Source organism: Hippichthys cyanospilos, chromosome 12, assembly GCF_059441005.1.
Source record: "Hippichthys cyanospilos isolate Australia breed blue-spotted pipefish chromosome 12, RoL_Hcya_1.0, whole genome shotgun sequence".
Taxonomy (NCBI): domain Eukaryota; kingdom Metazoa; phylum Chordata; class Actinopteri; order Syngnathiformes; family Syngnathidae; genus Hippichthys; species Hippichthys cyanospilos.
The window spans coordinates 12,890,015-12,913,286 of NC_142380.1; the positions used below are offsets into that span (position 1 = coordinate 12,890,015).

At 39.6% G+C, this 23,272-nt stretch overlaps 4 protein-coding genes across 10 annotated transcripts; 3 read left to right on the forward strand and 1 right to left on the reverse strand.

The window, feature by feature from the left end:
- The first annotated feature begins 181 nt into the window (after nt 1–181).
- On the forward strand, nt 182–3,941 carry pecr (peroxisomal trans-2-enoyl-CoA reductase). 2 transcript variants are annotated; one of them, XM_088428886.1, is made up of 10 exons: nt 182–313; nt 733–866; nt 955–1,120; nt 1,195–1,276; nt 1,419–1,515; nt 1,588–1,698; nt 1,891–2,002; nt 2,116–2,194; nt 3,493–3,621; nt 3,726–3,941. In XM_088428886.1, the coding sequence occupies exons 1-10, from the start codon at nt 202–204 to the stop codon at nt 3,874–3,876; spliced, it is 1,173 nt and encodes a 390-aa protein (XP_088285012.1). In that variant the 5' UTR covers nt 182–201; the 3' UTR covers nt 3,877–3,941. The 2 variants fall into 2 exon arrangements, with proteins under 2 accessions (XP_088285012.1, XP_088285011.1); XM_088428885.1 differs by lacking the exons at nt 182–313; nt 733–866; nt 955–1,120; ... (3 more) ...; nt 1,891–2,002; nt 2,116–2,194 and adding an exon at nt 2,219–2,918.
- Nucleotides 3,901–17,702, reverse strand: LOC148414936 (UDP-glucuronosyltransferase 1A1-like). 3 transcript variants are annotated; one of them, XM_088428881.1, is made up of 11 exons: nt 17,526–17,702; nt 17,138–17,309; nt 9,207–9,686; nt 8,008–8,071; nt 7,516–7,664; nt 5,799–5,926; nt 5,325–5,418; nt 5,115–5,240; nt 4,868–4,955; nt 4,353–4,572; nt 3,901–4,269 (listed from the first exon to the last, which is right to left on the reverse strand). In XM_088428881.1, the coding sequence occupies exons 3-11, from the start codon at nt 9,672–9,674 to the stop codon at nt 3,999–4,001; spliced, it is 1,608 nt and encodes a 535-aa protein (XP_088285007.1). In that variant the 5' UTR covers nt 9,675–9,686; nt 17,138–17,309; nt 17,526–17,702; the 3' UTR covers nt 3,901–3,998. The 3 variants fall into 3 exon arrangements, with proteins under 3 accessions (XP_088285007.1, XP_088285008.1, XP_088285006.1); XM_088428882.1 differs by lacking the exon at nt 17,138–17,309; XM_088428880.1 differs by lacking the exons at nt 17,138–17,309; nt 17,526–17,702 and adding an exon at nt 9,854–9,958.
- Nucleotides 10,870–16,300, forward strand: LOC148414937 (uncharacterized). Of its 4 annotated transcripts, none has more exons than XM_088428624.1 (6): nt 10,870–11,016; nt 12,809–12,875; nt 12,971–13,416; nt 14,068–14,140; nt 14,221–14,331; nt 14,435–16,300. In XM_088428624.1, exons 1-6 carry the CDS (start codon nt 10,989–10,991, stop codon nt 15,240–15,242), a joined length of 1,533 nt encoding a protein of 510 aa, XP_088284750.1. In that variant the 5' UTR covers nt 10,870–10,988; the 3' UTR covers nt 15,243–16,300. The 4 variants fall into 4 exon arrangements, with proteins under 4 accessions (XP_088284750.1, XP_088284749.1, XP_088284752.1 ...); XM_088428623.1 differs by having other exon boundaries at nt 10,927–11,016; nt 12,809–12,889; XM_088428626.1 differs by lacking the exon at nt 10,870–11,016 and adding an exon at nt 11,019–11,083 and having other exon boundaries at nt 12,809–12,889.
- On the forward strand, nt 17,592–19,345 carry LOC148414938 (C-X-C chemokine receptor type 4-like). Its single transcript, XM_088428883.1, has 4 exons — nt 17,592–17,804; nt 17,886–18,094; nt 18,210–18,493; nt 18,568–19,345. The coding sequence occupies exons 1-4, from the start codon at nt 17,790–17,792 to the stop codon at nt 19,161–19,163; spliced, it is 1,104 nt and encodes a 367-aa protein (XP_088285009.1). The 5' UTR covers nt 17,592–17,789; the 3' UTR covers nt 19,164–19,345.
- The last annotated feature ends 3,927 nt before the right edge of the window (nt 19,346–23,272 follow it).

A 23,272-nucleotide genomic window follows, 5' to 3' on the forward strand; every position in this document is an offset into this window, starting at 1 on the left:
GCGTGACCTGCTATTTTCTGGCAAGAGTCACCGTCTACTGGCCGAGGACTAATGGAATAGGCACCAACAAGCATGCTACCCTAGTGAGGATAAGCGGCTATAATAAAAGGATGGATGGCAACTGTAACCCCAAGTGCTGAATGGTTGTAGTACTGCCACAGTCCCGTAGGCTTCGCTAGTAGGTTCCTCCTAAAAAGCAACATGGCGACGCACAGTGTTTTCCGTCCAGGTTTGTTCAACCATAAAGTTGCAATAGTGACTGGTGGAGCGACTGGCATTGGGAAAGCGATATCAACGGAACTTGTTGAATTGGGTGAGTCGTCAAAGTTTATCTTTTTTCCGCTCGTCCAGTAGCCGAACTCCTTAAAACTGTTGGCGGACTTTGAACTGCAGAACACTGTCTACCAAATTGATTCTGTGGATTTCAGTGTTCGTTAATATGTACGTGATCAAGAGAGCACGACAGTGCTTCACAATTGCGCAAATGCTATTTTCAAAAGTATTGCAATTCCCTCACCAGTACGCAGGGATAGCTACAGCAGTGGTTTTCACGTGTACCTCAGGGGTACGTGAGAATTTAAAATATACTTTAAAAGTCCCATCTGCTCTTTAATTGTAATAACATACTGTAATAGTAATACAAACAAATATTAGTGGTATTTTAGGTGTTAATTGAGTTTTAACTTCATTCATCGCATTACAGTTGGTCATCACTACCAAACTTGTCCTCAGGTTGCAATGTGGTGATATCTAGCCGAAAATCAGAAAGACTGGAAGCGGCCGCCCAAGAGATGAGACAAAAAATTCCAGCTTCCAGCAATGCATGCGTCACCCCTCTACCTTGTAACATCCGCAACGAAGATGAGGTGCAAAATCCTTCAACTTAAGAGCCTTCTATCTAGATACTGTAGGTTGATATTAGTGATGCACAATGCTTGTGTTTTTCCACTACAGGTAAAGGCCCTTGTATCTTCAGTGCTAAAGCAGTATGGTCGCATAGACTTTCTGGTGAACAATGGCGGCGGTCAATTTAGCAGTCCAGCAGAGCACATGTCTTCTAAAGGATGGAAAGCTGTGGTTGACACAAACCTGACTGGCACCTTTCACTGTTGCAAGGAGGGTGAGGCATTTACTTCGATCCACACACCATAATTGATGATAATACATGACCGTATTGACAATTGCACTGCGCAGTGTATACTACATGGATGAAGCAGCATGGAGGTGCAATCGTTAACATCATTGCTGACATGTGGAAAGGCTTTCCGGGCATGGCGTAAGTAGTCACGCAAAACTCTAATAAAGCCCTTGGATTGTGCTTGGAATCATCTCTTATATTTTGATAGAAGTACAGTAGATGGCCCCGTAGTAATGTAATAATGTGGAATAATTCTGAACCGCCCTTATTTTATTGCCAGACACACTGGTGCAGCTAGGGCAGCGGTGGATAACTTAACAAAGAGCTTAGCCATTGAGTGGGCTGCCTCAGGAGTCCGGATCAACGCTGTTGCCCCAGTATGAACAACTCTATTCTCATAAATGTTTGATATTGTGGTTGGCTTGAAGCTGATATCTGTTTGGTTGCAGGGCACAATTTTCTCTAAAACTGCAATGGAGAACTACAAGGAATATGGACCGACACTTTTCAAGATGTCTGTCCCTTTTAGTCCTGCAAAAAGACTGGGAGTACCAGAAGAGGTGTGATTTGTGACAATTTCAAGAAACCTTAACATTCATATCGTGCTATCCTACTATTTACAAGACAAACGTATTGATTTCTGATATGAACCGCAAAATCAGCTCGACAAATGAGTCTCTGCTCTTTTGTGTCACTTTTGACAAATATCCATTTGTGCTGCTTTTCATCTTTAATTTTGTTTGTATGGTTAGATCTCCTCTGCAGTTTGTTTCCTGCTTTCTCCTGCTGCCTCTTACATCTCTGGAGCCACACTGAGGGTTGATGCTGGGCAGAGTCTGTACCACTCCATATGGGAGATCCCCAGTATGTTGAATTTGGTCACAGGACAGCAGGTTTCCATATATACAATTGTGGTTTTACTGTACTGTCTTGTGTGTGTGTGTGTGTGTGTGTGTGTGTGTGTGTGTGTTGTCTAGATCATAGTGCATGGCCTGAAGCTCCAGAGGGGGAGAACCTGGATGCACTAAAGGACCTACTCAATCCCCAAAGCAAGCTCTGATTCATCTGTCCCACTTTGGTACCACGTATCCACGTGGTCATCAAATATAATGCGGGCTGATTTGATGTACACCAGACACAATGTAAATGTTTTGGGCCTTCTGGTGTTATACTAGAAAATTTGAATGTGAATAATTTATATGTGACAATTACTATAATAATCTGCATGTTGTACATGTTAATTGTGTCACTACGATCGTATATGTCTACATTCTATATTGTGCCCGGAACGCTACAAATTCAAACTAATTGCCACTGACTTCATTATTGCTGTACTTTCTTTTCTAGGATGACAGGTATCTCTAAATTATTTTCATTGTGTTTCATGGCGATACGGTAAATTTACGCTAGACAGTACGGTAATTCATTCACAAAAGCATTTTTATTGACACAATCATTTTACAATTGGCGATGACAATTACTTGTCAACAGAGCAGTAGAACAACTAAACATTGAACAATACACAAATATGTACAAACAGTCAGAATTCTAGATAAGCATAGCATAAAAACAATGAAAAGGTATAATTGACAGACTTCACTCAAACAAAAAAATTACAATAAATGTCCAGACTAAACAAGTGCAAATAAAATTTAAGCATAATCAGGATTGACGTATTCAATTGGTTGTTTTGTCCCAAACCACATGCCATACTTTCTGCCGCACAGCAACAGAAATTGTCGTAACAACGCAACGCCAGAGGTCACAACACAGGATCCAGGTACAGTGTGTTTTTGTTATTACTTTTGTTATAATTGTACCTATTGTTCTATGCGGTGTTGTATAGTGACAATGTTTTGTTTTGGTTTGTTTTTTTTTAACTGAAAAAAAGATCGTTTAGTACCCTAGAAAAATATTGCACGGATATTCTCAAATTAGCGTGCAATGCTAGCCTTAGCTAATGTTATTTTAGTGGATTTAAAGCCTATGATTAAGTTCCATCCTTTTATTTTGAGTATTGAATTGCCACAAACCTTTACACACAAACCGTTGTGGTATTAACTTTGTGTCAGATTGGTCAGTTTTCACAAAACTCAAAACACCCGCGACACGGTCTTAGCTGTTGCTGACATGTTTTGAAAGGTTACTTAAGTAAATCGAAGTCATACTGACTTACTTATATTTACTTGTCTTAAAGAAGAACGATAGAAAAATAGATAGATAGATCTATATCTATCTATCTATCTATATCTATCTATCTATCTACCTATCTACCTATCTGACTATTTGTTTGCCGTACTTTGAGGGATGGTTGTCTCTTCAATGGTGCTAAAAGTTATTTATGCACTCCTCAGTATGGGAGGTGACCATGGACACAGCAAGCTGTCCATGCCAGACTGGCGGCAGTGGAAGACTGAGGGCACTCCGCTGGAGTTTACACAGCAAAGGTTGGCGGCCAGGGGCCTCAAGGACCCATGGGCCCGGTGAGCATTTACTCTGACTTAGCTCTGACATTTCATAATACTAGGAGACAAATTTGTTAGTGTTGTGATCGCTTTCACCACCTTGTCTATGTCTCATGGTTTAGGAATGAGGCATGGAGGTACTCGGGTGGCTTTGCACGTGCTGTGACTTTCTCTGATGTACTGCTGAGAGGATTCAAGTGGGGTTTTGCTGCATTTACTGTTGCTCTGGCTGTTGAATATGCTCTGTACCCCCCAAAGAAGGGTTCCCACTAATGTACACTATAGTCTCCACTCATGTCCCCTGAGTTGATTCATTTATTAAATGTTTTTGACCACCACATGGCTTTACCTGTGCATTTTTTGTTTGTCATTAATCAGATATTTCAGATGCTTCTCTAGTCTTGCTTTCTTTTTCTGCTCAGTTTCTGACAGCAGAATTTTAAACATTTAGTCATCAAGATCATAAAAACAAGCACAATTGTAGAAAGTAGCGCTATTACATCCAGACAGAAATACTGGATCCAGTTGAGGTTATGAACAGCTGCTTTAAGATGTTTGGCCCCTTTATGGCGCATCACAAACTCAGTCCAGTACACTGAAAGGTCCAGTGGATCTATGGGACGATCTCTGTGTAATGCTGACAGCCTCTTCATGTTCTCTTTGTACCTAAAAAAACGATGTTTAGCTTGATTCCTCTTCAAACCTTTCAGGCAATGTTTTTTACATTGATTAAACAGCAAGAAACTTACCGAGTGTCATTAATGACCTCATTCAGTCCTTTCAGCAGATCTTCTGCAGTGATAGATGAAATATCCAAAAGCACTCCCACTCCTCTACTCAGCATTCTTTGAGCATTGTCAGGCTGGTCCCCACCAATCGGTACCATCACCATGGGAACGCCATGACAAAGGCCCTCGAAGAGACCATGAGAGCCAGCATGAGTGATGAAGGCCCGGGCACCAGGATGAGCTAAATGTTGGTAGGGCAATAACAAAATAGACTCAAGAGAAAAACTTTGCCATCTAATTTCTATACAGTGCTGTAAAACATATTTGCCCCCTTCCTGAGGTTTTTTTCTTTTTTAATATCACTTGCAAAGGTTTAATATCATTGAGCCAATATTAAAACGCACACCCCCCAAGGATAAATGGAAATGGCTTTATAACATTTTCCAGACTTTTTTTTTTCTCACTTATGGAATCTTTTCGGATCGTGGCATGATACCTTTTCACAGCATTGTAATTATAGTTAGGACTTTATTTACCAAGTAAGTCATTTTGGGGCACCCAGCTCATCATCTTTACATTTTCTGGTGTATTATCAGGAACAACCCCAGAATATCTCCATATCACCTAATGAAGAAAAACAATTTGATATTGTTCGATTCTCGTATAGATAGAAAGAGCACAGCTCAAAAACATCACTCAGTATGCTGCAGTGCCTACCAAGATATTTTTTGTTAAATTAATATTCATATTTTGGTACAATATTCCTGACCACAATGACAGTACCTTCTGTGGGATCTGTCGGAATGCTTTAAGGAAGACCTGGGTTATGTCATTTGGCATATTTTTCAATGCTGTGCCAAGTGTGAATACAACAAATCCATGTTTTCCAGACACCCACGGCTCCAAGTCCTTTGACAAAGACACAATATGCATTAACTTCCATAGTTTACTGCATTGAAGATAAACTCATCTATAAACATACATGTGCCTTACTTCAGGCAGGGGATTCCTCACGTTGCAGTTGATGCCCCCGACTGGCACCATATTAGGCATTAATGGCCGTGGGAACTCCAGTGTGAAGTCAATCCTGTTCCAAGACATTTGTTTAGAGCAGAGGTTTCCAAAATGCAGGGCGTGTCCCATGCCAGGGACCCAGAGCTATTGCATGAGTGGCAAATAAATGTAACCAATATATCAATGAATCTTCAGCAATTGTGTCAACTTCTTTTGCCTAAGCAAAGAATATTTTGCATTGAGTACAAAAACAACCTTTAATATCTAAAATAAAAATGCTCAAGAGACAATTTATAACACTGCCAACAGCATTTTTATATCTTTTTCCCCAGTATAAAGACTTGGTGGGATAATAGATTACAAAAAGAAGGCTAGCTCTCAGATACGCACCTTGTTTTTCCCTCCCCTCAAAGTTCTGTTCATGTTTTAACATATGACCTTTGCACATGTTACCTGTGCAGCCAGATTGCAGAGTCTGAAAGCACCTCTGCTACACTCACATCTTCTTCCAGGAACTGCGAGGCAATTCGGTCAAAACGCCAATAGATGAGTCTGCAGAGCAACGGCTCCAGCGCGCTCACCTGAAGGATACAAGACAGTATACCAGCTTGAATTTGACATTTCATTTGATTCCGTTTAAAAGAAGAGAAAAAAAACTGCACTGCTTTCATAACACATTAAACATACTTTACCTGTCATAAGTTTGGAAACATCTTCAATTTCCTCACCAATTCAAGCCATTAATTCTTGAAAATGCAGTTCATAAAGTCCCACGTTGAAAAGTTGTCTCAGAAAATACTGTATTGCCATTACTTGGGCAAAAGGGGCTGACTTGGGGGTAGTGCATTGCTGAAAGAGCAATTTTGCCCATTAAACTACATTAGAATGTATATAAAACAATTTGTTTTTAGTTTTTTTTTTTTTTATACAGGTCAAACCTGTTCTGAAGAGAGCCTCTCCTTTTCTGCCTTACGTTAGTTTCTCAAGCACGGTGTGGTGTTTCAATTGGAAATAATCCATTCACTTTTGTTAAATAGATCTTCACAGCTTGCTTAACAAGTCAAAGATTTTCCACTTTTTTGAACAGAAGTAGTTAAAACTGGTCGTACCAATACTGCAGCTGTCTGTTATATACATAATACATTCCATCGATATTCCTTACAGTCACCTTTTTAATACACTTTGAGCAAATACATGGCTTATACAAATTATGTTTAAATGAGATAACTAGTACATTTTTCCATCAAAAACCAAGCACATAAGACCAGTTCCCCATAATAAAACCAGGACTAGACTAATCTCGTTTAACCTTTCTGAAATGTAAATTTAATTTGGGATTGACTAGCTACAGACCACTGCTGCTCTGAAAACCTGGGGTGTTACATTTCTGGGTTCACTGATCCCTGGGGGTCTTGGTAATGAGAATAATTGAAAGCCAATGACCTTTGGAAGCTATCCCAGATGAGAATTATCAGTTCACCATCTTTTGTTGAAAGAGACTTAAATGAGATGCCAATTAAAAGTTTTCTTTCCAATAAATTCTATGCGTCCCGCATTTGTCTAAACACAGCTTTATGATTAATTTTGTGTTTGTGGAATATGAACTAAGCAGCAGGGGCAAACCATGTCTGGGGGCGGTCATTTTGTCTCTGGCTGTCGCATGTAAAAGAGATCATATTTGCTCAGGGCTCAAGTAACAGCCAATCACGGCTCACCTGTTTTCTGAGTTGGGTCACGTGACATTCCCAAAGTGATAAATTTTATGTTGGGCAGTTTATTTCACTACTTCAGGGTTGGGTTGGTCTCTTACTAACGATTAGGCACTATATGTTAAATATAGCTAAATTCAGCCTTTTTTGAGGGTCCTTATTTATTTAATGATTGTAAAAATGGCAAACTAATCAATTAATAATCAGTCAATCAATTAGACGTACTTATATCGCCCTGCCATAAACCGTTTCCTATTTTGATGACAACTTTGGTTACAAAATATTTCTTCACACTCTCGATTACTAAAATGTAACTCTACAATTTATGGCATTTTTAAGTCATAACATAACACTGAATTAACAGGTGTTTTGTATGATATTCATACATTAAACACTGTGTGAACAATTAAAACATGATCATTTTTTATTGCATTTGTTTGCTTATGTATGTCAGTATTTACCAAAGTGTTGAGGACTCTTTGTTTAAAGTCCATTTTATCTGTGAGGCCAGTGAAGAAGCGAGGCACATAGGAAGGCGGCGATGGACACCCTGCAGACTGCATGTCCAAAAAACATGGAATCCCCCTCAGTAAATTAACTGTGGGGATACCTGAAAGTCATACAGAAACATGAGCATGACAAAAAATAGCTCTGAAAAATAAACACCATCATGTCATTGCCCTGTCCTTGCATTGGCTATCTGCAGATACTTAGGTTCCTCCCACATTGTCAAAACATGCATGTCGGGTTATTTTTTTTTCCTCCATAGACTCAAAAATGTCCATGGGGGTGAAAAAGAGTATGACTGATTGTTTGTATTTTGCCGCGTGTTTGGGTTGAAACCAGTTCAGGGTGTGCCCAACCAAAACACAGCAGCTTACACCTGACCTTACTGAGGACAAATGTTATAGAAAATGGATGGATGACACATTTCCAAGTGCTGCAGCATTCACCTAGTTTCCGAGCTATTAAAGAGCCTGTAGGCACCATGGGGTCTGTCAGGACAGCATCAAATCTCTGCAAAATGAAAAGTAGTTCAGCATTATCCATATAGAAAAAAATTATAAACTAGTTGCAGTGTTCTCACCATTGAACTTTAATTAATATGGCTAATAAATACACACTCATAAAATGAGTGACAATTTTTCATTTTTTTGTCCAACAACTTAATTTTGCCTTTTTTTTTCCTTTTTTTTTAATACAGCCAACTGTTCAGAGTTTAGGGACCTATTTGCCCCAGTTGCTGTTCTCTAATAAAGTATCTTGACTGTCGATAGCAATACTTCTCTTAATCATCTCTTTGGCGCCCTGCAGTGGCGAGTGACATCAATACATAAGAACAGCACGATGAAAGGGAATGTTAAATGCTCATTTTAATTGAACCAGGAAACAATGGTTCCGTTCAAGCAAAACAAATCATACACAACGGACTCGCTAGTGACCCCTTGGGACAATGCACAGGTTACTTGTGAAGGGAATCATATATTAGGTTGTTATCATTATGTTCTTAGTTCATTGTTACCCATTTATGCAATCCTAGTTCATCTTGACCCTGTCCTTAGATAGAGCTGTTGACGCACGAAAGTATTAGCCGGGACCTTGGCCCAACTGCCGGTGGCGCCCGGCTGGCTCTTTTGTTGTGTCTTGTAATCTGCTATGCTTCTATTCAATAAAAGCCGGGGGGAACGGCTGGGCAAGTGGAAAAACTGGCGTTGGAAGACCCACGAGTTACATTTGCCCAAGCCTTTTTTCCCTACGCCGGCGTAGAAAAGTCAATCTTGGCTGGTCTGAGTTACTCTTTTTGCTGTTTAAGCAGCTAGGCTTGTCCTAGTCTTCTTTTCTGAGATTTCTCTGACATTACTATAACAACATTGCTCATACGTGTTAGGAATAAGCAAGTTGTGCAATCACACAAGCTTGCAAGTGGAAAATTACTTGCACCGGCCGTTTAAAAGTTCATTGGTCATATTGAATCCATTTGTTAAGTTAATAACGTAATTTTGGTTATTCTTGAATTTTTACCCAAAAGCCCAATACTGTATTGCTAACTTTTTATGCATAGTGCATGAGCCCAATAATGTGTTTCAGCAGAGACTTAACAAATGAAAAAAATGCAATAACCCAAATTGAGGTTTTGTTAAATGGCACTAACCTGCTGAGCCAGATGTGAAATAAGACTGGAATTGAACAGAAGGCTCTCTGCAGTGGTGTGAAGCAAATCCATAATTCTTTGCATTTGTGAGAATTTCTCTTGAATTCTCTCTATGAAAGGCTGCGTAGATTTTTGCAGCACATCTACGTTCTTGGACATCACAAAGTCAACAAACGCCTTGTCAAATGGAAGAGGGTAAGTCAGTGTCTCATAGTGCTCCCCTGGACCGATCAGTATAGTGATCTCAGGCATCACAACAGTGACATGGTGTCCTCGCCGACCCATTTCTTGAGAAATGGCCTTCATACCCACCCAGTGGCTTCCATCCATTGGTATCACTAGCAGTTTCCCCACATAAGAACCGGTGTGACCTCCGGGGATGTCGTCCCTTCCTTCAGATCCTCTGGCCTTAACCACTGTACCGGCTATATTAAGCAGCAAGAGCGTGCACACTAATACCCCCCTCATGGTTGTCTTTTCCTGAAAAGAAAAACAAGGAAGTGTTTTGCTGAGGCCACAGCTTCCCGTGTGTTGCTTCCTGAGTGTGTTCTGTGCGCGCGCGCGTGTTCAAAGTCCTCCATGTGAGATGAGGGAGTAGTTCGATAAGGCATAATCAGTCATTTACTTACTGAGTGTGAATGGTTTACCTTAAATATAAAGAACTTGCGCTCTGAAATGTCCATCTCTTTTTTGTTTATTTATTTTTTAGGGGGAGGGGGCTGAGAGGTTGTTCAGATGTGCTCTTCTGTTTTTCAGTTCAACGCTATGGAATGCCCCGACGAACAGGCTTTGCGTTGACATGTGATTTGTAATTTCAAATTCACAACACTAGGTGATGCAGTTGTTCTTTTATTGTCAAAGTCTATGCAGGCGTTATAAACTTGTTAAATTGTATTCTACATTGTTTCCCCAAAATCACATAAATTATTAATGAATATTTGTTTTAATTCCAATAACTTCAATACAAAGTACAAAATGTATAAAACAATAACTCTGAACAAGCAAATATTAGTAAAACATATCAAAGAATAATACAGAGACAATACATCCAAAATAATATAGGAAAGAAGAGACAGAAAAAACAATAAAGAAAACTAAATTTAAAAAAACTCTTCTAGGGGTACAAGCTTTTTATAAATACGTTTAATTTTTCCACAAATCTCTATTGTTTTTTTTTTAGCCTTTTTTTGTCTGTATTACTAATTTAAAGAATGTATTGTTCAACCTCGTTACAAAACACATTAAAACATGGTTTCGTTTTGATAAATTTGGAGCAATTAATGTGGTATTTTGACAAAAACAAATAAATTTTATAAATAGACAGAATACCTCAGCTGAGAAATGACGTCCCGCAAGTGCAGTAGGGTGACGTCATCTTATTGCGACAGACGCAAAAAGCGATCGGAATAAAAAAATCTCGCCAACCCTCATGTCTTCGTGAGTCTTAATGTTCACCGCACTAAACATTTAAATATCATTGAAACAGCTCGTGCATAAACTCATCCTCATTCAACCGGAGTATGTACGCCGCTCTTCATATTTTGGTTCATCAAATAAATAAGAAGATTTTTTCTAACTCTTAAAATATTTTGAGACTGGAAGTAAAGCAACAGTCCGCCAGGTGGCGATAATGTACATGTGCGTTGATTTGCTAGCCGCGCCAAATAAGAACACGAACAAGTAAAAGAAGAAGCAGAAAATAATTGTTTGAGTCAGCGTATTATAGCGTAATGTCTAAAATACTCGCTTAACTTTTGATGTCGAGTCCAGCTATACTAACATATGCAGGCTCTGAGTCGTCTGAAATGCAGTAAGTTGGTCGCTATCTACTTTGTTTTGATATAGAGTTGGTCAGAGCGGTTGCTTCTTTCCTCTCGGTAGGTATTTGGAAATGAAAGAAAGCACACGCATATTACATTGTGATTTTTTTTCCACCTTCAGAAGACAAAGCTTACTAAAATCATGCGTAACGATACCTCATTTATCAAAAGTGGACTATATTCATTTTGGTGTGTGTGTTGACAATGGAGCTGGTTCGAGGCTGGGGTGTCCAAACTCTCCTCGAGTGCTGACAGCCTGCATGTTTTTCTCCGTCCTCTAACACAAATGATTCCAATGAACAGCTTCTCAGCAGAAGCCCGATCATCTGAATTAAGTGTCTTGGTGGACGAAAATGTATATAAAAATTGGCGGATAGCGGCTCTCGAAGACTGGGTTTGGACACCCCCTGTTTGATGTGTTTGAAGGGAAGGGAGTGGTTTTACGTGTCCGAGGTCCGGTGGTGGTCTTCCTGGTCTGGCAAAGATGTTTAGCAAAGTTTTCTGCCACAGACTTTCTGCGTGTTCTTTAAGCACCGAGTACAAACACGTTTTGCCGTATTTTTTTCTTTGTGAATTTTTAGATTAAGGTTCTGGAGCTAAATTTGCCGGTGATTATTTTTCTGTTTCCCCATCTCACTCACTTAAGGATATTGGGGGAGCTATAAAATAGCTTTTGGGCTTTGATGGATTGTGATGAAACTTTGTCAGAAGATAATTTATGAGTTATAAAACACATATGCATATGATATTTGGGGGCACTGGGTAGCCCAAGAGCTGAATTATCGGTGTGAAATTTGCATTAAACTTAAATGTCGCTGAATAGTTGTTTTTTTTTTTTTTTTAATGAAAGTGACACTGACAATGGAAATCAAGTTTTGTTCATAACTTGGCTAACATTTAACATATATAACTGCCTCAGAATTTAAGTGCAATACGTCTGCCTTCCAAACAATACTTTGGTAAACAAACGTAGCATACTATAACATTGTATGAGATTGCTAAAGTGCCAACTTAATTTTTTCAACTTTGTTGAAGATCAGCATTGCACCTTATATCACTTAGGATACAAACACATCTATTTGGATACGGTACTATGGTACTACTGCCATTGTTTTTGTATACCAGCTATACATTAGCAATAAGGGGATTCCAATCAGATATATGCTATGCAAGACCTGAAGTATTGGTTCCCTTTGTTTTGAATACATTTTTCTCTCAAAGCTTGCCATTTTACACAGTTGGGTAGGAGTTTGAGTTGCTACCCCAATATCCTTAAATGAGTGCTTTCTTTAGCCGTAGCCATGGTGCACTAACCTTTCTGTTTGGTCTGAGTGTGAAGTAAACTAGAGGAATGCGGAAGCTATGGAAGCACATGGGCGTGAAACGCGCCGCAGCAAATGGGAGGAAAGTATCGAATGTATTATTCGTAAAATTGTCCTTAGAAGGAAAATTGAATTAATCTACAAATCAATATATCGCCCAGGTCTAATTCAAATACATAAATTGTTCGACGTAGTGGTGATTCCACGACCTAACATGCAGAGCCAGAACCCAAAAAAACGCATTTTTGCATCAGAAGTGTGACAAGGAGTTAAAAAGCGCTGACATCATCGATTGGCGGCCTGGGGGCATGCACTTGCATCATGATTTCTAAGTCCCTACTTCATTCATACCTTTCAACATCGGCATTAGATAAGAAAAGATGCATACAAATGTGAATTGAACTGAGCTACACATATTTGATGATATACTGTCTTAATTTTGTTTTTCTCAATTCAACAGAACTCCAGATGACACTAGACATGGACCAGGCTGCTTTGCATCATACAACAAATCAACAGAACAACAGGTTATACTTGAAAGGTGTCGAAGTGTACCTTTAAATGCGGAGTATCTATAGTGTGTCTTTTTTGATGGCTACAAGTTATATTTCCTTGTTTGCAGCTCTTTAGTGTATAGCCTGAAGTGGAGAGTCACCATGAAGACAAGAAACTCTTCCATTTTGAAAACGGCATCAGAGAAGCAGCTTGACCAAAGTCTCAACTCAAGTGAAGATGAAATTCAACGAAGGAAGAAGCCTAATAGAAGATGGAGGGAATTTGATGACTGCATTATTAATAAGGAGGACAATCATGTCCATGACCTCTTTGATATCATTGACGGTCATATGGAGCAGGACGCTGAAGAAGGGAGTAGTGTACAAGTGGATGATCGAGGATTAGATTATTCAGATGAGCAATGTTGCTCTAGCACTGCTTCTTCCCCTGTGAAGGTCAAGGCTCCTAACAAAAAAGGGAGACCATCCACAGGCCAATGCCTATCCTGTCAGAAACTCTACCAGAGGGCCAAGAAGTTAAAAACTCCCATCAAAGATAAGCTCTTGGATAATGGTAAGTTTCTAAACCATAGCTATCGAAGGTATCTATCCATAAAAATGATTTTCATTGGTTAAAGGGTACTTGATTGAGAAAAGATTTCCCAGGGGTTACATCCAACACTTGAAATGGATATTTGGTGCTAAGTTGCCAGTCTCTTTAAATTATCTTTGTGAGGAGCTTTGGTTTTTCTTCTACATAAAATATCTACAGTTATCAGAATAAGGTCAGATAACCCCTCTTTCAATCATGAAAAAAATGAAGACATCCCATTGTTTTTCTTCAAATCCTCATTTTAATATCTGGTGCCATTAATGGTGTTTCAAGTAATGAACAGCCACAAAAGAAAACATGGAATGCACCAAAAGCGCCATTTTTGGTAGTGCAATCATTGTACTGCTTTAAACTTGCCCCACAATAAACTCACGAAGTGATTGTAGTCATTGTGAAAACCTTTGGAAGATGTTTCGATCGGTTCTTGAATAAATTTCCCAGGAGTTGTTTACAGCCCCCCCAACATTATATCCCCCAGGTTCAGACATTCCTTAAATGATGCGGGTGTCTTTCTTATGCCTTTCTCCAGCTGATATTTTGTGCCCATTTTATGTAAAGAACAAGCAAGCTGTCCTATACTGTTGTCCCATATTGTTGTCGTCTATATTTCAGATCCCACTTCCTTAACGTGCGATCAGTGGGTCTTGCTCAAAAAGTGGCAGCCAAGTAGGCGACCTCACCCAGGGTGAGTCAAACCTATTGCGGAATTCTGCAAGTGGCCTGTGAGCAGTGCGTAAATGCAGACACTTGATTTTGTTTTGTCAGGAAGCTTTCCAAAAGCGTGCTCCTTGCTCAGAAACGTTTGAAGAGGAAGAAAAAAGCAAAGCAGAATGAGCATAAAAACGTGTGCTCAAGACCGCATGTTTTCCTTCAAAGGTAATCCTCCAACCCCAGAAAGCACATTGTCTATAAAAAAGAAAATACAGGCTGTTAATGGACTTGTTTTCTGTGAAAAATGATGCATGTGTTTGTGTGTCAGGAACTTCAGTCAGCCTCGCAAAGTTCCAGTAAGAAAGGAAAGGAAGAGGAAAAAGGCAAAAGATGAGGCTTCTCAAATTGCCAAGCAGAGGTGTCTTCCTGCCATCAGTTCCTCGCAGTACAACAGGCAAAACAGTAAGAAAAAGAACAGTTTTTCCTCATCTTGCGCCAATTTCGACGTTGAGGAATTTCATGATGGAGAAAGCTCAAATGAAACCCACTCAAATGTGTCCCTTGAAATTCCCTTAAATATGACCTTGAAACCCACTAAGCCTAGGGACATCCCATCCAAGCCCAAAGCAAAAAAGAAGGCGGCGGCAGTCCAAGACTTGCCAGTCCGGAACAAAAGGGGCAACAGTAAGGGTAAAAATCGTTTTTCCTCGGCCGATGCATGTTTCGATGGTGCCGAATTTCACAGTGGAATAAGTGCAGATGAAACCGTCTCAAGTCCTTTAAATTTGACCTTGAAACCCACCAAGCCAAGATGCATCCCACACAAGCAAACAGCAAAAAAGAAGAAGGCGGCAGTCCAAGACTTGTCGGCCCAGTACAGCAGGGGCAACAATAAGGATATGGACATTTTTTTCTCGGCCCATGCATATTCAGATGTTGAGGAACTTCGCAGTGAAGAAAGCGCAGATGAAACCAACTCAATTGTGTCCCCTAAAAATCCCTTTCATTCCACCTTGAAACCCACCACGCCGAGGGACATCCCACCCAAGGCCAAAGCACCAAGGAAGAAGACCACCTTCCAAGACCTGCTGAGCCAGTTACGTGGCAACAGGAGTATGATTGTCCAAGAAACTTAATAAATTGAATTCTAAATTAAAATCCCATTTGAAATGGGTCTACTCTAGGTCTATATTGTTTGTTTTTTCTTTTTAAAGTCATTGTTGATTGTTCTCCAAATAAATTTGGATCAAAGTTTTCTTTTGTTTCTGTTATAGCTGCACAAACGCTACCGTGAGCGAGAACAGTCTCATTTTTGTGTTTAATATTTTAGAAAAATAAAAATAGCGGCCAGCCTTCCTATGTACAGCATATCTTTCCTATCTTTTTATTTTTTTACAAGAAGCTTATTTTGCTTTGTTTGGAGATATTTACCGTAATCTAGGCTAAACTCAGTTGTTGTTTTTTTTTGTTTGTTTTTTGCCATGCCATTATAGAGTATGATTTTGCATGCACGTGTCTTGAATAGAACATGTCCTTTGGCCAGAATAATTAATACAATAGTGACATCACAACAAGGAAAATAAAATTGCAAATTAAGTTTAATTTCTGTACACAGTATTTTATCATTTATGTTCAGAACTTTTTTTTTTTTAGCATTCATAAAACCAAATAGTCCCACCTTGTTTTACAACTTTTCAGTGGGGGTGTCAGTCAACATGTTTTTCTCAGTAATGTTATTACTGAGATTTTTAAAGCTGATACCAGTGAACCTGGAGGAAAAGAGAGGATGTTGAGATAAGGGACTGGCACTCTTTGGAAAGTGTAACACTTTGGATTTGGGAGTTGGTTTACTGTTTGTTTATTGGATTAGTGTTTGAGGATGGACAATCACAACTGAGACAGGAAGCTTGTCTGCAGAGTGCACAGAAATGTTTGGTGTAAAAAAAGGCTGCTGAGGTTGGATACACTTGGGCACAATGACCATTTCTGTATCATAGCACACAGCATTCAAACCACTTGTACAATCTTAGACCCAATAATGCATCACAAATGTCTGCCCTGTTCAAACAATCATGATCAATTAAGGAATGAGGTATTTCATCTGCTATCACGTTTATTTTTGTAGCATTCACAATATTTCATGCTGAGAGATGTTTGATTTTACAGAGGGTCAAAATAAACAATATAAACAATAGTCATCTCGTTTCCACATTCTACAACAAACATCGATTAGCAACGTTACAAACTTAAATAATTGTCTTTAGGAATGTCATTTTCTGATTTCATGTATGATATCACATTATGCAAGTTGTCATGTGTAGAATGAAATTTCTACAGAAATTGTGAGGGATTGCTGAAAAACTGAAACGAAAGGCTGGGAAATAATTCATCTGGAATGGAATTTAAAATGTGGGAGGAATAGAACAGAGAAGCTGGTGGAATAACCTGTGAATGCTTTAAAGGATATAGTGGGTCAAGTAAAAAAAAATATTAATATGTTCTATTCACCTCCAATAGTTAAAAGCTGCTCTGATTAATATTAGGGGTGTCACATTAACTGATTAGTTGCATTCAATTAATTTGTCAAATCTTAAGCATTTTTTTGTGAATAGTGTTAATTTCATTTTAAGTTTCTAACTTTATGCTTTACCCGTCTACACCTTTGATGACATTAGAGTGATATGCATCCTTTGTAAGAGTTTGCGAACCACAAATCCATCTTGAGTTCAGCCTATCACATAAGTGCAAAGCACCCAGCCGCGACAGCTAAGGATAGCAAAAAAAAATGCTAATTTAGCGAGCAACAGAAAGGTTCTTTGCCAAACTAAACTCGAGAACACCTAAGCTGAGAAAAACCTCAGAAACTTGTTAGTGAGATTAAAATGAGAAGATATATCAATTCATTACAGATTTTAATGAATGAATCTCAATTGTTAACCTCTTGACAGCACTAATTAATATGGTGTATGGTTTATTAATTAATCATCAAAATTGATCAATTTTATCCATTGTAAGGGGGCATCCATTTTACCTGCTGTTGACTGAAAAAGTTCAGGGATCGGGTCGCAGCCAATCAGGGTCCACTTCGATTCTGAGTTTTGTTTAGTCATGTTTATTTGTTTGTATGAGTCCCCAGGTTGGACTTTGTCTTCCCTGGGTGACATTTTCAACCGTGATTGGTTGACCAACCAAAATAGCCGCCCCTACAGTAAAATAGACAAAAAACAGGCGCATTTTGCTACCTAATTCTTATTCCACAAATGCAATATTAATTAAAAATGTCTAATGGGTTATCATATAACACTTTATGGCAACCTTGGAACATCCATACCACCATCGTCATCCCCAGTGACACAAAATGGTGCTCGCTCCACTGAGAGCACTTCCCCCTCGTATACACGCACATGCATTGTCCGTACCTCTTCTGCGTGCTTTCCGATTGCCAATAGACCTTGGTGATCACAAAGCCGGGGTCCCAGGGCCAAAACAATTCAAGCGGCGTGCGCACACAGGACGGCATCCTGTGATAGCGGCGGTATCAGCACCTGACACCTCGAAAACAGGAAAAGCATTCGGGCAGGAACACAGATGGGTTGGAGTGGTTGAGGGAGGAGCAGCATCAGAACTATATAATTCATCCACTTGAGTTCCAAGCCCACTCCGCAGAGACAAGAGAGTCCATCATGTCGTACTATGAGGTAAGCTTAGTCCAAGTAATTTTAGAGCAAAATTATTCTTTCGTAGCCGATGCACTTTTAATCCTCACTGTTGTATTCCAGCATATCCTCTTTGACTACGAATACAATGACACCAGTTCTGGCTCTGGTTCCGGTGATATCGGGGTGGATCTGGAGGAGCCTTGTGAGGTGGAGCATGTGATGACCTCTGACTTTCAGCAGGTCTTTTTACCTGTGGTGTATGCCCTCATCTTCCTTCTGGGCATCACTGGAAACGGCCTGGTGGTCTTTGTGTTGGGCTGCCAGCGGAGGTGAGAGAGTCGGACGGTTTGCCCTTGGAAAATTTAGAATAGAATGAAAGAGAACCCCTGCTCTGACTGCCGATTATTATGACACGAACCAATTGAATAACATTTCGTTTTTCAGGTCCAAATCCAGCCTGACTGACCGGTACCGACTGCACCTCTCAGCCGCCGATCTCCTTTTCGTCCTGGCGCTCCCGTTCTGGGCGGTGGACGCAGCGCTGGCCGACTGGCGCTTCGGCGGGGCCGCCTGCATCGGCGTGCATGTGATCTATACGGTCAACTTGTACGGCAGCGTCCTCATCCTGGCCTTTATCAGTCTGGATCGCTATCTGGCAGTGGTCCGAGCCACGGAAACCAACACGGGTGGCCTGAGACAGATGCTGGCATACAGATTGGTCTATGTGGGTGAGTGTCACCTTTCTATTTCTTTTTGGGCTCCGTCAGTTCCTAATCGGTGTTTGGGTTATCCCTGGCCGCAGGTGCCTGGCTGCCCGCTGCTTTGCTAGCCGTCCCTGACTTGATATTTGCCCGAACCCAAGAAGGAGGCGAGGGAAGCACCCTGTGCCAAAGATTTTACCCGGCGGAAAAGGCTCCTCTCTGGGTGGCCGTCTTTCATCTGCAGCTGGTCCTTGTGGGCCTCGTGATCCCGGGTCTGGTGCTTTCGGTGTGTTACTGCGTCATTGTCACCAGGCTGACCCGGGGCCCTCTCGGGGGCCAAAGGCAGAAGCGGCGAGCGGTGAGGACCACCATCGCGCTGGTGCTCTGCTTTTTCGTGTGCTGGCTGCCCTACGGAGCAGGCATCTTTGTGGACGCCATGCTGCGTTTGGAGGTTCTGCCGCGCGGCTGCAGCCTGGAGGCCGTCCTGGGTGTGTGGCTGGCGGTGGCTGAACCCATGGCATTCGCTCATTGTTGCTTAAACCCGCTGCTCTATGCCTTCCTGGGGGCAAGTTTTAAGAATTCGGCTCGCAGAGCTTTGACGCTGAGCCGGGCATCCAGTTTGAAGGTTTTACCGAAACGACGCAACGGGGCTTCTACGACCACAGAGTCTGAGTCGTCCAGTTTACACTCTAGCTAGTGTTTGCTTATTCGTTCATCTGGGTCTAAAATAATAATAGAAATCATCTAAGAACTTCCGGAGCAGTCTGCTGGCGGGCTTCTCTCAATTCTCTTGTAAATAGCGTCCTTGTGGATATCCTGTCATTGCTGCTGTGCCTTCACTGTATTATTGTGGTTTAGAATAAATATGGATTAAAACTTGTGAAAGTGTCTTGTGTCTTTTTCAATACTGTTTATTTCATGATTACATTGACTTAATTACAAAGTGAGCAACCCAAATGCCATTTTAAATACCTCATAAATAAATTTGAATATATATATATATATATATATATATATATATATATATATATATATATATATATATATATATATATATATATATATATATATATATATATATATATATATAATGATTAAAAAGGACGGGAGACTGGAAAAGACTTGTCCAGCTGCTCCATTTCATTCGGAGAAAACTTTTATATTTGTTTTTATGTTATGTTTTATTTCTTTTATAAATGTCATGAAATGAAAAGCACAGGTGAAATGAGGTGTAACCACCCACCACGACAACCAATGCCGTTAATTAACATGAGAATCCAGTCACCTGTTTGTAATGTGAAAGATTATGGTTCACTGGTACTTATGGGAAAAATGTTGCAATAGGTGTGTCGTAAGGCGTGTTCTTAATCTTAACACCCTTGTACAGTTTTACTTCAGGATCAACCAAGTGAATCCAAACATTTGAAAGCACTGATTCAAAGCATGAATAGAATAAAATTCCTGTAAACAATGACGTGTGAAAGCAGGTGAATCAGCCTTTTTGTGTGTGGGTGAATATACTATATGTGTGGACATGTTTGTGTGTATGATAATTATTTTGTTACGTGACAGCCCAGAGTGCAATAAGGGTTCAGGCTGTGTTTTTTTTTTTCATCTTTTAAGACACAATAATATTCTTGTGTGTGCATTATTATACAGCTCTCAAATGCAGCTAAAGGACTAAAAATTTGAAATTCAACCAAAATTGTTAGGTAACAATATGCCTTCCCAAAAAACGTTTTGAAACGTCATCACAGTTATTATTTAAGCAAACAGTCCAGATTTTTTTTTTGTTAGTGAAAAGTTGGCCTTGAAAATGAATTTCCAGTAAAGTACAGTATCTTTTTGTTGAATCAAAAAAATGTTGCTTTTTTTGAGTTATGATGCTTTTTTTTCTGTTCATTTTACAGCCCAAACTGGCCATGTTATGTTATGTTATGTTATGTTATGCTGAAATAATGTTTTTTTTGGTTACTTTCCTACATCCATTATTTGTCATCAAAATTAAGAGTGACCTTACACAATATTTTCTGTTTCCAGTTTCATCTCTTATATTGGGTATCTTTTTGAGAAGGCTCATGCAGTCAGTAGTTGCCTCATTTCAACATGTGTTTGACAGATCGGCGAACGGACTGATATTTCTTTTCGAGAAGGCTTATGCAATTAAAAAAATAATAAAAAAATAACAACGTGCAATATCGCAGAATGTGCAATATTTCGACTGTGAATGTTCCCCAATCCGTTGCATTTCAGTACTCTGTTTCAAAATTAGGATTAATATTCTTTTGCTCACTTATCGCTCTATCTCATCTAAATTGCTTTATTCTATAGAGTGTATCTTTTTCTTTCATTATTTTTTTATTGTTCTTAGTAGATTGCACCTCTAAGTTCATTGTATTAATACAGTGACATTAAGATTTTGGTTCTGAGATAGATAGATAGATAGATAGATAGATAGATAGATAGATAGATAGATTGATTGATTGATTGATTGATTGATTGATTGATTGATTGATTGATTGATTGATTGATTTCTTCTTAGTGGGAAAAGGTCCATTTTGAACATTTCTGAGCTAATGGCTCGCGTTTTATCTGGAAGAATCCACTGCTCAGTATTTCGTATGTTGCTCTGTAGGTCAACGCTTGAACATGCAACTCTATTGCTGGCAAATATTGGATTCATCTGGTATTCTATTTAGTGCTCGTGGGAATATGTTATCACACATGTACACATATACACACAGATTGACACACTCGGAGCACTGCGCACATCACCACTTCCACACGGAAGTGAACGAAACAGAAGCTGGAAGTTTACCGTGCCCCATTTCCTGGATCAAAGACAGTGTTGGAGATGAAGATGGATGTTGGGAGACAGATGATGAAACTTTGTTGAAGGTGTCACAGACGAAAAGAAGACTTTGTCTCCTTTACAATCTCCAACTTTTGCGTGTCTAAATGGGATATGATGGAAACTCCTACCTTAACCTAAGGCCTCTCTTTCTCACACAGCAACACATCATCTCCTTCTATTCATAGGGCATTCAAAACAGGAAAGACTTCCTGCAACTCATTTTAGGAAAAACAAGCAGCTAAAACAATCAAACAAGCAAGCAGCGCTACACTCTACAACGCTCGAGCAGCAGCAATAAAGCAAATGTGACTGCATGGAGGAGACATTAAAGGATGTTTAATGTTTAAGAAATCACAGCGATGTACAAAACATGTAAGCAATATAAATCAAGGTGATGGTTCCTTGATGACCCAAACAACCAATTCATGATCTACATATTGGACCCTCTGTATTGACTTGCTGGTCACAAATAAGAAATAAAATGAATGGTGCAAATAAAGTGCAGGCTAAGTATTGGATTTTTGCTGTATGAGAAGGCAAAAAAGCGGTAGTGATCATTTTAATTAATCTGCATTTTTTTTTCCTTCCAGCATTTGGTGAGAAAAAGACTGAAGCAATAAACGGAACAACATAGTACTTAATTAGAACGGAGATTAGATTTCTGTGTTTGTTTTTACGAGTTGTGGTTTAATTTATTGGATTGTTGAAAGTCTAACAGGATGACCTCTTCATAAGTTATTATTACCAAATCGTCGCGTATATTTTTAATTTGCAAAACGTGTTAATCCTGTGGGAAATCTGTGATCCTATCTGCAGTTGTCCTGTTTATTGTTGTTTCTTCCTCTCAGGGAGTTGGCATTACACTTGGACAGATGTTGAAGCAAGAATATTGTCATATTAGTCCTTAATAGCCATCCATCCATCCATTTTCCATAGCCACTTATCCTCAATAGGGTTGTTGGCTTGCTAGTGATAATACCAGCTGTCTTCAGGCAGAAGGCGGGGGACACCCTGGACTGGTTGACACGAACCCAGATTAAGAACCACTAGGCCCAAACATAGCAGGAATTTCACCTTCCAGGGAGCAGTAAAAAATGTTCTACTTTAGTTGGTTATTCGGGTAAAACTTACATCTGAAGCTAATCCTAAAACTCCACATAACTGTTCAATTGTTAATCTGTTATTTAAAAAAAGATAAATATACTGCACAATATCTTTGGGGGATATGTTCAAATATCTTTGTGGGATATGTATAGATGTATTGTCCCGTTACGTTTGTCAAAAATGCCCAATTTGAATTCAACACATCCGGCAAGCATGGGCCATTTGAAAAAAAATACGTGTCCTGGAACATAAACAAACATAAGTGACTGTCTTTCATTTCCTTCCATGTGCACAATTGTATTTCCCGTCCTGTCCTTATGTTGTCTGATAAATGTGTTCCGAGGTTCTCCATTTTGTATATATTATGTATAACACGTGACTAAACTTTTAAAACGATTCGATACAATCCTTGCACTCAACAAATTTTCATTTAATTACACAAGGTGATGTTATCATGGTTTATCACTTAATTGGCACTATTTTGCCCTTAGAAATTTTTTCAGACTTGAAATTGGATGAGTCTGTTCTCAAGTAAGAAAAAATAGTTTCTCAGTTATAGTTTCACTACCGAGGGTAGCTGATCACTCTTAATGCTGACTTTCAGGATGCGAGTGTTCCGAAGGGGCATGTAATTGTGTGTTTGCTCGTGTGTGTGTGTTATGTTTCAAAGCGTTTGCCGACAGGTGGTCAGGTTCCCTCATATTCAGACACGGTTTGTCTTGGGTTTCCTGCGACTGAACAATCGTGGGAAAACCAGAGGTCAAGACAAAAAGAAAAATAAAGAGGCTGAGAGAGACGGGGCTTCATCCAAATGGCGTGCAACAACTTCCTGCTTTGTTCCTGGTGGA